The sequence below is a fragment of the Myotis nattereri genome (genome assembly GCF_964212035.1).
Source record: "Myotis nattereri genome assembly, chromosome: 3".
In the NCBI taxonomy this organism is placed as follows: Eukaryota; Metazoa; Chordata; class Mammalia; order Chiroptera; family Vespertilionidae; genus Myotis; species Myotis nattereri.
This window is the reverse complement of record NC_138077.1, coordinates 190,691,325-190,703,325: the sequence shown is the minus strand read 5'-3', so window position 1 is coordinate 190,703,325 and position 12,001 is coordinate 190,691,325. Positions and strand designations below refer to the sequence as shown.

Genomic DNA, 12,001 nt, shown 5'->3' with positions numbered 1-12,001 from the left:
AAGAGAGAAATGGAGGGCAGCTCAAGGACAGTTTGCTGCCACTGAACAGGAGCTCCGGGAGGGTTTGACAGAAGAGGCTCACAGGGTGGGGGTGGTGGAAGTGGACTGGTTTCCCGGGCCTCTCTTGGATTCAGCACTGGAAGTCCCACAGCCCAGGAAAGCGCTGTTTCCTGCTCACTGGATGGTGGATCACCCTAGCCTGGAAGCGGGGGGGGCAGGGGGGCAGTCTGTGTGTCTGTGCATATTGTGTTGTTGGAGTGAGATTTCAGGAGTAAAGCAGATGCTATGGGAGTCATGAGCAGGGGGGAATATCAGTGACAAAGTGATTGGAAATGGAGTGAAAATGGAGACTGGAGCAGATCAAAGACTGATGAGGGAGAAGAGGCACTCCCCCTTCCCCCTTAACCTTAAAAAATAAATAGGGTTGTGATGACTTAATAAAAAGCAACTCACTATACCATGTGCTTGCAAGTTTGCTTTGCTGCTGAGAATGTAAAATAGCACACTGGGAAATAGTTTGGCAATTTCTTATAAAGCAAAACATATACCCATATGACCCAGCAGCCCCACTCCTAGGAATTTACCCCAGAGAAATGAAACATATGCTCACTCAGAAACCTGTACATGAATGCAGGAGTTTAATGCATAATTGCTCCAAGAAACAACCTCAGTGCCCTTCAGTGGATGAAATGGTGAACACAGTGTTGTGTGTCAATACAGTGGAAGACTGCTCCGCAATAAAAGGATCTGTCTATTGATACATGCAGCAACAGGGATGGGGATCTCAAGGGCATTGTGTTGAGTGAAAAAAAGCTAGTTCAAAAGATTATGTACTGTATGATCCCAGTTATATGTCATTCTGAAAAAAGCAAAACTGGGAACAGATCAGTGGTTGCTGGGAGTTAGGAGTGGGGGCAGGGTTTGACTACAAAAGGGCAACAGGGGGTCATCTTTTTGGGATGATGGAACTGTTCTGTTATTCTTATTATGGTGATAGGTACACAAACCTATACATGTTTTAAAACTCGGAATTGTACACTAAAAATCAATTTAATTGAATATAAATGATAAAAATCTATAAAAATGAAATCAAACCAAAAGTGACAGAACTCTGAGAACAGCTTTTGTTTCTTTTTCAGGTGAAACTAGTGAATATTCGCAATGATGACATTACAGATGGCAACCCCAAGCTGACCCTGGGCCTGATCTGGACCATTATTTTGCACTTCCAGGTAGGGTCTGTGAAAATTAGGGTCCTTGTGGCTTGGTTTGCACATGGCCTGGAAGTTGCACTGCCTCCCACAGGCACACTGAGCCTTCCTTCTCTGTATTTGGCAGTGAACAAGGGTAAGATGGGATTTGGAAAGAAAGATAAGGATTGACCTGGAAATAAAGCTTTTGCAGTCTAAACCCAGAACTTCCTAATCATTTTCATGATGATCATTTTCATGATGCAGTGGGATTTTTACCTTGTTGGGCTTGGCCCTGTCATTAGCAGTGTGGCTATTAGAAGTCTGCACAGCTGAGTCAAACCTGGATCTTTAGGTTCTCAGAGTATGAGGGTGGGGACAGATGTTGGTTGTGATGCTTTAAAAGGTGCAGTGAAGGCTTTTAATCCTGCTTTGATGTAGACTTTTCCTCGTCTCTAATGATCTTAAAACAAGCCTGGTTAATGTAACACTGTCTTAGTCATTTGTGTTGCTTTAACAAAATGCTATCATAGACTGGGTGCTAAAGAACAGACGTTTCTTTTTCATAATTCTGGAAGTTAGAAATCTGCGATCCAGGTGCCAGTATGGTTGGATTCTTGGCGAGGCCCTAGTTATGTCCTCACATGATCTTTCCTTCGTAAATGCAGGCAGAGAAAGAGATCTCGTGTTCTTCATCTTTTTATGATGGCATTGATTTCATTATGGGGTCTTCCTCTCATGACCTCTTTCGCACAGAGCGGCCACCGGCCCTGCTCTTACTGCCCCGTCCCTGCTCTGCGCGCTGCCATCTTGTAACAGCGTTATGGCGTGAGGGTCCATTTGCATATTACCCTCACGCCATAACGCTTATGTGAGCGTTACCTCCTAAATGCCCTACCTCCCAAATGCCTCCCAAATGCCCTACCCCCATATCCAATCACATTGGGGACACAAACATTCATTCCATAGCAAGCACCTTACTAGCTGGATTTGTACATGTGTTTGTAAGCACAACCTTGTAGCATTCATCACACCCAAGAACAGTGACATCTTGGTAGTGTTCAGTCACAGGGCTTTCATAAGGCCGGTCCTTTTCAAGTAAGTATAGCCCTATCTTTATAAAAAGACTGCCTTGAATCACTAACAAAACTAAGCAAAGCCATTTCTCCGACAGTTCGCTCATACCCAATTGCTGTACAGGAGGCTGATAGACTAGAGGGAGCACTTCTTGGGCAGGTGAGAAAAGAAGGCTGATATGGTATCTCAAAGTATTGACTCCTGGGGTTGAGGCCATTGGGATGTCTTACTTGGTGAGTTAGCGCCACCTGCTGGTTCAAGGCAGAACAGCAGGTGTGCCATAATTCCTAAGAACTTGAGAAAATTCTGAGTTTAGGGCTTATTTCTTGGGGCTCTGGTTTGGAGCTAGTGCTGACAATTGACAGCATGGTTAGGCTTAGGAAAGTGCGGAGGTAACATGTATTTTTGTGGAACAATGAGGTGGCCTTAAACAAGGTGCACATATTGCATTAAATTTTCCTCTCCATCTCCTTGCAATTTGTTGAAGAAATCAGGTCTTTTGTCCTATCCTATATAATAAAATGGTAATATGCAAATTGACCCTCACACCATAATGCTGTTACAAGATGGCAGCACACACAGCAGGGCTGGGGCAGTGGGAGCAGGGCTGGTGGCCGCTCTGTGCGACTTTTGCTGGGATTCCTGCAGCCCCGTGGGGGTGTGGGGGTGTGGGGGTCCCGGCAGCTGCTTTGCGCGTGGCTTCTGCCTGGGTTTCCGCAGCCTCATGTGCACACCACGTGGGTGGGGCCTGGCGGCCGCTCGGAAGCAGGGCATCGGGGCGACACTCCGGGACTCGGGGCCGTCCCATGGTGGGGGCGGGGGGCGGAGAGGGGGTGTGTGTCCCGTGTCTTGTGCAATTTCGCATGATGGGTCACTAGTAAGGTTAATAAAGATGCTGATGGCCGGGAAGGCCGGGGAGGGTTGGCAGGGGTGCGGGGGGTAAGAGATCAACCAAAGGACTTGTATGTATGCATATAAACATAGCCAATGGACACAAGACACTGGGGGTAGGGGAGGCCAGGGGAAGGTCAAGGAGAGAAAAAAATAGGAGGCATATGTAATACTCTTTGTAATACTTTAAGTAATAAAACAATTTAAAAAAAAAAGATGCTGGTGGCATCTCTGGTATGTCTTCTGACACTGTCCTCCACCCTCTATTGTATTGCCTATAAACTGGGAAATTTAGATCTAGATCCGAGGCTCAGTCACATTCAGGTTCATTTTGGGGTTGGGCAAGGATGGTAGACTTGTGCTGTATACTTCTGTTGCTGTACATCAGGAGACATATAATGCCTGTTGTCTCTCTTTTCATGATAAGATTGATTAGTGGGGTCAGGTGTTATCAGCCTGATCCAGCCATTCTGCATTCCCTGTTAGGTCTTCACCTAATAGTTTTAGCAGCTACTGATCGTCATTGCCAGTTCCATTATTTCATTAGAAGTTGCAAAATAGTGCCACTCAAATTCTATAATTTTTTAAATTATTTGTCTGGAAAATTTCTCTAAAGAAGAACTTCACCATTATCAATTACCCTGAAAGATAGCTCTTGTGGGAGAGGCAAGATAAAAAGATAAATAATCCCAACTTTCCCTCTGTTTACCAGTTTTTAGAATGATTAGTTGGTTCTCTGAGATTCTCCAGAGGTGACCAATGGAAGTTTTTTTGTTGACACCTCATCCCCCCCCCACCGAGTATCACTATGGCTGGATTTTTTTAAGCAGGCTTAAATGTGTTCCAATCACATACAGTTACAATTCTTTATAATACTCAGATAGCTTCATCTTCAGCCAATAAGAGCCTTTTCAGGTTGAGACTCTGAGTCCTTTGGCACGAACCCCATAGTCTTTGATCATTTCCCTTTTTTCTGATGAGATGAGATGAGATGCACTCTTTGTTCATGTATTTCCTGTCCCAGACCTGAAATTAGCGATTTCTCCAAGGAGCTCAATTCTTTACCGACAGTCTGAGTGCTCCTGCCTGGGTGGCCGTTGTTTCTGGCTTTTTCTCTGGACAGAGTTTCCAACATTGTATATTTCTCTTTAAAAAAATCATTAATTTATACTGATATTTCTAATTCAAATTTAGATTACAGAGTTTTTATCTTTTTCTTTGACTTTGTACAGGAGTGGGCAAAAGTAGGTTTATAGTTGTGACTATGTGAAACAGTTAATAAAGCTATTATAATAATTATAAACTGCATGTCTTTTTCCATATGAACAACTGTAAACCTACTGTTGCTCATCCCTGCATTTATATTCTTTTTTCTTAGACCAGTGGTTCTCAACCTTCCTAATGCTGCGACCCTTTAATATAGTTCCTCATGTTGTGGTGACCCCCAACCATAAAATTATTTTCGTTGCTATGTCATAACTGTAATTTTGCTACTGTTATGAATTGTAATGTAAATATCTGATACGCAGAATGTATTTAGGCGACCCCTGTGAAAGGGTTGTTCTACCCCCAGAGGGGTCGTGACCCACAGGTTGAGAACCATGGTCTTAGACTGAAATCTTGATCCTAACACAGTAACATATCACATATTTCCTTTTCTTTATACATATGTACATAAATGTCTGTAAAATCATATGTATTTTATATATTTGAATCAAAATAATATCAATATTATTAACAATTTGATCACTAAGAAGTTTATGATTTCTTTGCAATTCTGTTTGTCCTTAATGTAAATTTCCTAAGGACGTACAAATAATTGTATTTTAAAGTCATTTGAAATAATTTCTCTGTATTGTTAAACCAGCAAGTCAATACATAATTAGGCTCATTTGTTTTTATTTGCTTTCAGTGTTTAGGGATTTTTTTCCCTTTCAATTTTATTTTTCATTATATAGATTATATTGTATACATTATATGTTTACATTGTTCCAAAGGGGAATTTTTAAAAGTGAGTACAAACTGTATTCAGAGATGCCGGGAGCCGGTCCATCCTTGCTGTTTCAAGGGACCTGGCATATATGGCATACTGTTCTTAATATGTTTGCTCACCTTCTTGGCACTATGTGTTTTAACCAAGGTCACCTCTCTGAGAAAGGTTGTTTCCCCAGGTAGGGATTTTCCCCTGAAGTTAGGGAGGGAATAAAACCCCTTAACTAAGTGCCAGGCGGGTAGTTAATCACTTTAACTATGAACAATCATGCTTAAGCTACATAATTTTTACTCCCTGGAATGGAGATAAGAAACGCCCTAACCTTTGGAATAGAGATTGATAGGATTGGAATCAACTGGTATAAATACAGAGGTAACAAGACAACAGGACACAGAACCTAGACACAGAACCTACACAGAACCTAGAGACAGAAGAACTTCGCTGGAGAGAACATGGCAAAAGATCCTGGACAGAAATTGGAGACAGAACCTAGAGACAGAACCTAGCGAGAGAACATGGCAAAAGATCCTGGACAGAACCTGGCTACAGAACTTGGTTGGAGAACCTAGCGAGAGAACCTGGCTAAAGAACTTAGAGACAGAACCTGGCTACAGAACCTGGATAGAGCATGGCAAGAGAACCTGACTAGAACCTGGTGACAGAACCTAGCTGGAGAACCTAGCGAGGGAACATGGCTACAGAACCTGGCTGGAGATCCTAACCAGAACTTCGCTGGAGATCCAGACCAGAACTTGGCTAGAGATCCTGGCTAGGCTGCTGATCAACTGAACGCTGTCTCCGTGTCATTCCTTCTTCGCCGACTCCGTCCACACCTTTGGGGACCCCTGGACCTGCTGGGGTTGGACCCCAGCACAGAGAGGCCCAGTGTTCATCTCTGCTCCCTCCATCCTGTTTCTTCCCTTTCTCTATAGTTAGCTAACCTTAAACATTAAATTCTCACCCAAGTATATGTTTTTATTTTAAAATAGATTTTTACAGAGAGAGAAAGGGAGGGAGGGAAGGAGAGAGAGACAGAGAGAGACAGAGACAGACATCCATGTAAGAGAAACGTAAATGTAAGAGAAACATCGATTGGTTGCCTCCTGTACACGCCCCGACCGGGGATCTAACCCACAACCTAGGTATGTGCCCTGACTGGGAATCAAACCTGCAACCTTTGGTACACGGGACAATGGCCAGGGCTAGTTAGCCAACTTTTTAAAAACATCTTTTTTGGTTATTTTATTGTTTTGTTTTAGGAAAATACATACTTTAAAAAAAAACCCAAATTTATTGAGGTATATTTTACATACATGAAATTGACCCTTTGTATTGTATATTTCAGTGATTTTTATGAGTTGTACAACAATCACCCTAAGCCCGTTTTAGAACATTTTTATCATTCCAGTATAATCCCTCTTGCCCATTTACAGCTCTCTATTCCCATCCCCAGCCTCAAGCAACCACTAATCTATTTTCTGTCTCTAGATTTGCCTTTTCTGAACATTTCCCCCAGTGGAATCATATAATATATGATCTTTTGCGTCTGGTTTCTTTCACTTAGCATAATATCTTTGAGATTCATCCATGTCGTAGCATGTGTCAGTATTTCATACTTCTTTATGCTGAGTAGTATTCTGTTGTATATATTGTACCATATATTTTTTTTTGTCTATTCACCTCTTGATGGATATTTGTGTTATTATAGTTTTGCTATTATAAATAGTGTTGCTATGAATAGTTGAGTACTAATTTTTGTGTGAATGTATGTTTTCATTTCTCTTGGATATATACCTAGGAATGGAATTGCTGAGTTGTATGATGAGCTTATGTACAACTTTTTAAGAAACTGCCAAACTGTCTTCCAAAGTGGCTGTACCATTTTACATTCCCACCAGCAATGTGTGAGGGTTCCTGTTTCACCACATCTTCACCAAAATTTGTTGTCTGTCCTTTAGGTTATAGACCAGCGGTTCTCAACCTGTGGGTTGCAACCCCTTTGGTGGTCGAATGACCCTTTCACAGGGGTCGCCTAAGACCATCCTGCATATCAAATATTTACATTACGATTCATAACAGTAGCAACATTACAGTTATGAAATAGCAACGAAAATAATTTTATGGTTGGGTCACAACATGAGGAACTGTATTTAAAGGGCCAGAAGGTTGAAAACCACTTTTATAGACATCACAGTGAGTGTGAAATGATATCTCCTTGTGGTTTTAGTTTGCAGGAAAATGTATTCTTTAATTGAATTCTACAAACATTTACTGAAGACTAGCTATAAGCAAAGTCTTAGGTAGAGTTTGTGGGAGATATAAAATTGAACTAGGCACAGAATCAATCCAGTTCAACTATATGGTTCAAAGGAATGACAAGAGACAGACTATAAAATAACTTGATAGAGATTTAAAGAATCAGGGAGGTATGGGACAGGGAGGTGGACTATAGCCTGTGCTCAGTAATTTTATAACTTCCAGGGCTTCCGACCTAGCCCACTGCTCCTTACCCTGTTACCAGTTTTATTGAAAGATATAAACAGCTCTGGCTTTGTCTTCTGCATGCATATTGGCTACCTGCTTTTCTCTTTTGCTGTTTCAAGCATAGCTGAATGTCTGTTTTGTCTTCTTGTGGAGGGAAGCTTTTCTGCCAGAGTATATTCTCAGATGTAGCTGATTACTAATTCCTGTCTTTGCTATTTTTGAAGTCTTGGTGTTTGCATACAGTACTAGCTAAGTGTTCGGGGGTGTGGGAAGAGGTTCCCTGTCTCTGCAAAGCTTTTGGTTGGCTGAGAAAGAATTATATAGAGCTGTCCTCCTTGTCTTGCTTCAGGTAGGACGTGGTATGTATCTTGCTAGTTAGGTATTGTGGTTTTCTAGTCGTTTATTATGGAGCGTCTATTAACTGTTTTCACCAAGAACATGTGCTAAATAAAGCAAAATAGAAATGCAGAGTAGAACTATCAAATGTTAGGGGATCAGTAAAATAGTCATAATAGTTTACCTTTGTTATTGGTGAAGTAGAATAATGATAGAGATAGAGGTCATGGTTGTCATATCAAGGGAGTATTCGGTTGAAGGAGAGGCTGGTTCCAGATAAAACATTTGCTGCTACTGCCTGGCCGGTGTGCCTCAGTGGTTGAGCGTGGACACCTGAACCAAGAGGTCACGGGTTTGATTCTCTGTCAGGGCACATGCCCGGGTTAGATCCCCAGTAGGGTGCAGCAGGAGGCAGCTGATCGATGTTTCTCTCTCACTAACGTTTCTATCTCTCTTTCCCTTTCCCTTCCTCTCTCTCTAAAAATAAGTAAAAACATTTGTAAAGAATTTGCTACTTACTGATGTGACTGGTAGTATTGATAATGTTATAAAGAGGTTTATGGTTTCCAAAATGTTTAACACAGATTAAAAAGGTATGTGCTAAATGGTAGGGATTCTTTTTAAGTTTTTAGTTATGAAAATCTCAAGTACTCAGAAAAGCATATAATAGGTCTTCATGTGTGTGTGGTCACCTTCAAAATTAAACAGATGCTAACATTTTTGTTACATTTGCTTCAGATTTTTTTCTCTTTCTCTTTAAAGAAAGAAAACATTTTAGATAAAGCCAATTTTCTTGGTCCCTCCAACCCCCAGGTAAATACTATCCTGAAGTGGATATATGTCATTCCTCTGTATGCTTTTGAACCTTTCAGACAGAAGGGGTATTCATAAACAGTATGTGCCGTAGTGTGAGTGTTTTTATGGGTGACCCAGAGAGCATCTTCTACATATTCTGCTTTTCTCATCCACACTCTGTTTTTGAGGGTTATTCATGTTGATGAAGGAGGACCGGATCTGTTCATCCTGGGTGGTTTACTTGGCCTGTAATGTGAGTGGAGCCCCTGCCACTGTGCAGCAGCTATCGTCTGCAGTCTGTTATTTAATTGTATGAAGAAGGCAGTCATTATTGCATTTAACACCTGCACACATGTGTCCTTATGCACATAGGCAAGGGGGTGTTTGGATAGATACCTGGCCTGTAATTGCTGGGTTGTACACGTTCCTTTATTTTGCCAAATTACTCTCAGAAGCACTGCATGACTTACAGTGTTGTGTTGGATAACACCTACTACCGTTTGACATATTTGTTGTGTGGATCCCTGCGCTAGGATGCAGGTTTAGTGACAGCAGGGGTTTTGTCTCTTGTTTTCTGGGACTGGCATAGAGTAGGCATTCAGTATATGTTGAGTGAAGGAGTATTTTATGAATTTGATCTCAGGGTGTGGTAGGGTAGTCCAGAGAAAAAGACTGTGATGTCTGTTTTCCTGTGCCCATTTGCTGATGAGCAAACAGAGACCAACTGACTTTTTGGGTTTTACATCTAGATAAAGATAAGTTCTTGGAAGTCAGAATCTGATGAAATTAGTTTTCCAACTCAATCGTTTATTAAATACTAGTGTATATCTAGCACTGAAATGTAAAAACTTCAGGGAGTTCAGATCAAGAGTGGTCTCAGATGGGTGGACTTGAGGGTTACATTTTTGTGAGCTTTATGGGGCTTGGTTCTTGGCGTGTAGATGAGGCACTGGTCGTGTCTGTGGGTGAGTGAGGGAGCTCTTTTACTCTGGATCTCACCTGGCTGTCTTTGTGGGATTTCTATGGAGAGTAAACAGTTAATGAGAAGAAGCCAACGGAAAAGCAGGAAGAACAGGGAGCCCTGCGAGTGCTTTCCCAGAAGGCAGCAGGCCACTTGTTGAGAGCTCAGCTAAACGAGAAAAAGACCCAGGGAAAGTCCCGGTGATCAGAGTTAACGCAGTTAAATAGTGGGAGCAGAGCCCCTGCAAAGAAAAAGAAGCACCCAAACGTTGGACCCTGGAACATGCCTTTTCCTTAGGGCCTAGTCAAGAAAAGGAGTCTGTTAGGGCCTGGTGGGTGGTGGCGGTGGGGGAGTCTTTTAGCTCCAGGAATAAATGGGAAGCAAAGGGGTTTACTGTAGACCAGGCACTGAGCCAAGCACTTTATGGACACGATCTCATTCGCCTTTTCTGCAGCCCCTTTAGTAGTTGGTGGTGTTCATATTTCACAGGTAAGGAAACGGAATCACCTAGCAAGCTGCGTAACTGCTGAATTAACAGCTGGGACTTGAACCTGGGTCTGTCATAGTAAACCCCTCTGCTCCTTTCCTAGACTATATTTCTCTGGAGCAGAAGGAAATAAAGCCTGATTTGTCCGACATATGCAAAAGTTTAAAAAGAAAATGCTCCCAGAACAACCAAAGGACCTTGTAACCAATGGACACAGACACCAGGGGGGTGAGGGCATGAGTGGGGGGCTTGGGGGGGGGCAATGGGGGATAAGGACACATATGTAATACCTTAATCAACAAAGAAAAACATTTAAAAAAAGAAAAACAAACAAACAAAATGCTCCCAAAAGTCAATGTGCCCCGTTCTGTCAGGCTTCTCAGAAAAACCTACAGCAGCAATAGTCATATTAAACAGCTGTCTCTTTTGGCCCTGAGTTGATGATCAGTTTCAGGAATTTGATTTGCTTGTATTTCATGAATAAAATTCAAGCTTAGTCCTTAAGGTATGCATCTTAAAAGTTCCAGTTCTCTTGGTTGGAGAAATGAAGGCCTGGTGCCTGCCTAGAGAATTGCATTGGAATGCCAGATTTTTGGTGAGTAAATGCTGTCGGTAGCCTGATTAAGTTTATGTCTCAGGCTGATCTCCTTGTCTTGTTGCTTGCTGTGGCTGTGGTGGCCATAAGATGGTGCTGCAGCTTTGCAGTTGGCAAAGGCTGAGGGAGAGCTGCCCACTGCGTCTGTGAAGCGCTGGGGCTGTCAGCAGGGCCTCCGAAGTGGTTGTGTGGGGGCTGCTGATTTAGGGCTTCTGTTGCTCTTCTTTTGTCGAGGGCGACTTGTGAGTGTCCAGGAAAGGTGGGTAGAACTATACTGATACAACTATTCAGGGCTGACGGGCTAGCGCTAGGCAGGCTGCTGCCCTCGCTGTGTGGGCTGGATCCTTTCGGCAGAGACGAAATAACTGCAACTCAGAAGAAACTCATGTAACCCCTTTCCTTCTACTCCATTCAGAGCCCTTTGGGGGGTGGTATGTCCTCTGTCAGGCACTATACTGAAAACTGGGGTGGACAAATCCCAGTGATAAACAGGGTGACTTTTGAACCCAACTTCTTGTAGACCTATTCTTCACATTTCCTGCCCTATTGCAATTTAAGTAACAACCATCCAGGCCTCATTTGAGCAACTTCCTCCCTTGTTCCTAAATAGCAAGTGTTATCTCTTTGTTTGAGCCCTGGGTCCAAGTGAGTCGAGTAGCCAATTCAGAACAGTAGGGACCTTCTTGTTTTACGTAACCAAGTACAGACTTCCATCCCGGCCACAATTAGAGCTCGTGTGACGTGGGATTGATCTTAAAAGTCTTAAACAGCAGTTCAGGTTCTGGCTTTGCTACTTATTAGCCGTGTAGCCTTGAGCAAACTGATCAACTTTCTTAAACTCCTGTCAAATGTAAAATAATAGTTTTGACCTTTTATGGTTACTCTGAGAATTAAATAAGATAATCCATAGCTTAGCACAGGGCTTAGCGCCGAACAAATGCTGAAGTAGTTAGCTGTCAGCAGCAGCAGCACTATGCCCTCACATAGCCCTTAGTAGAGACGCTGCCTCGCTGTTCTATTTGCAAGTGGTGTCCTTCTTACCGAGTGTCCAGATCCTGCACTCAGAACTGATTTCCAGGTTTTTCCTGTGTGTGTCATTGATCAGCAGATTTAACAGGTATTTCTCTTTCTCTCTCTCTCTCTCTCTCTCTCTCTCTCTCTCTCTCTCTCTCTCAATAAATGCTACGAGAGG

General features: G+C 42.5%; 1 protein-coding gene across 1 annotated transcript in view; it reads left to right on the top strand.

The window, feature by feature from the left end:
- The window catches only part of MACF1 (microtubule actin crosslinking factor 1), a 340,411-nt gene that overhangs the window by 150,488 nt on the left and 177,922 nt on the right, over positions 1 to 12,001 (top strand). Inside the window, exon 7 of the mRNA XM_081085882.1 lies at positions 1,140 to 1,232. Coding sequence (XP_080942008.1) covers positions 1,140 to 1,232 — 93 coding nt within the window. The remainder of the gene's footprint in view (positions 1 to 1,139; positions 1,233 to 12,001) is intronic.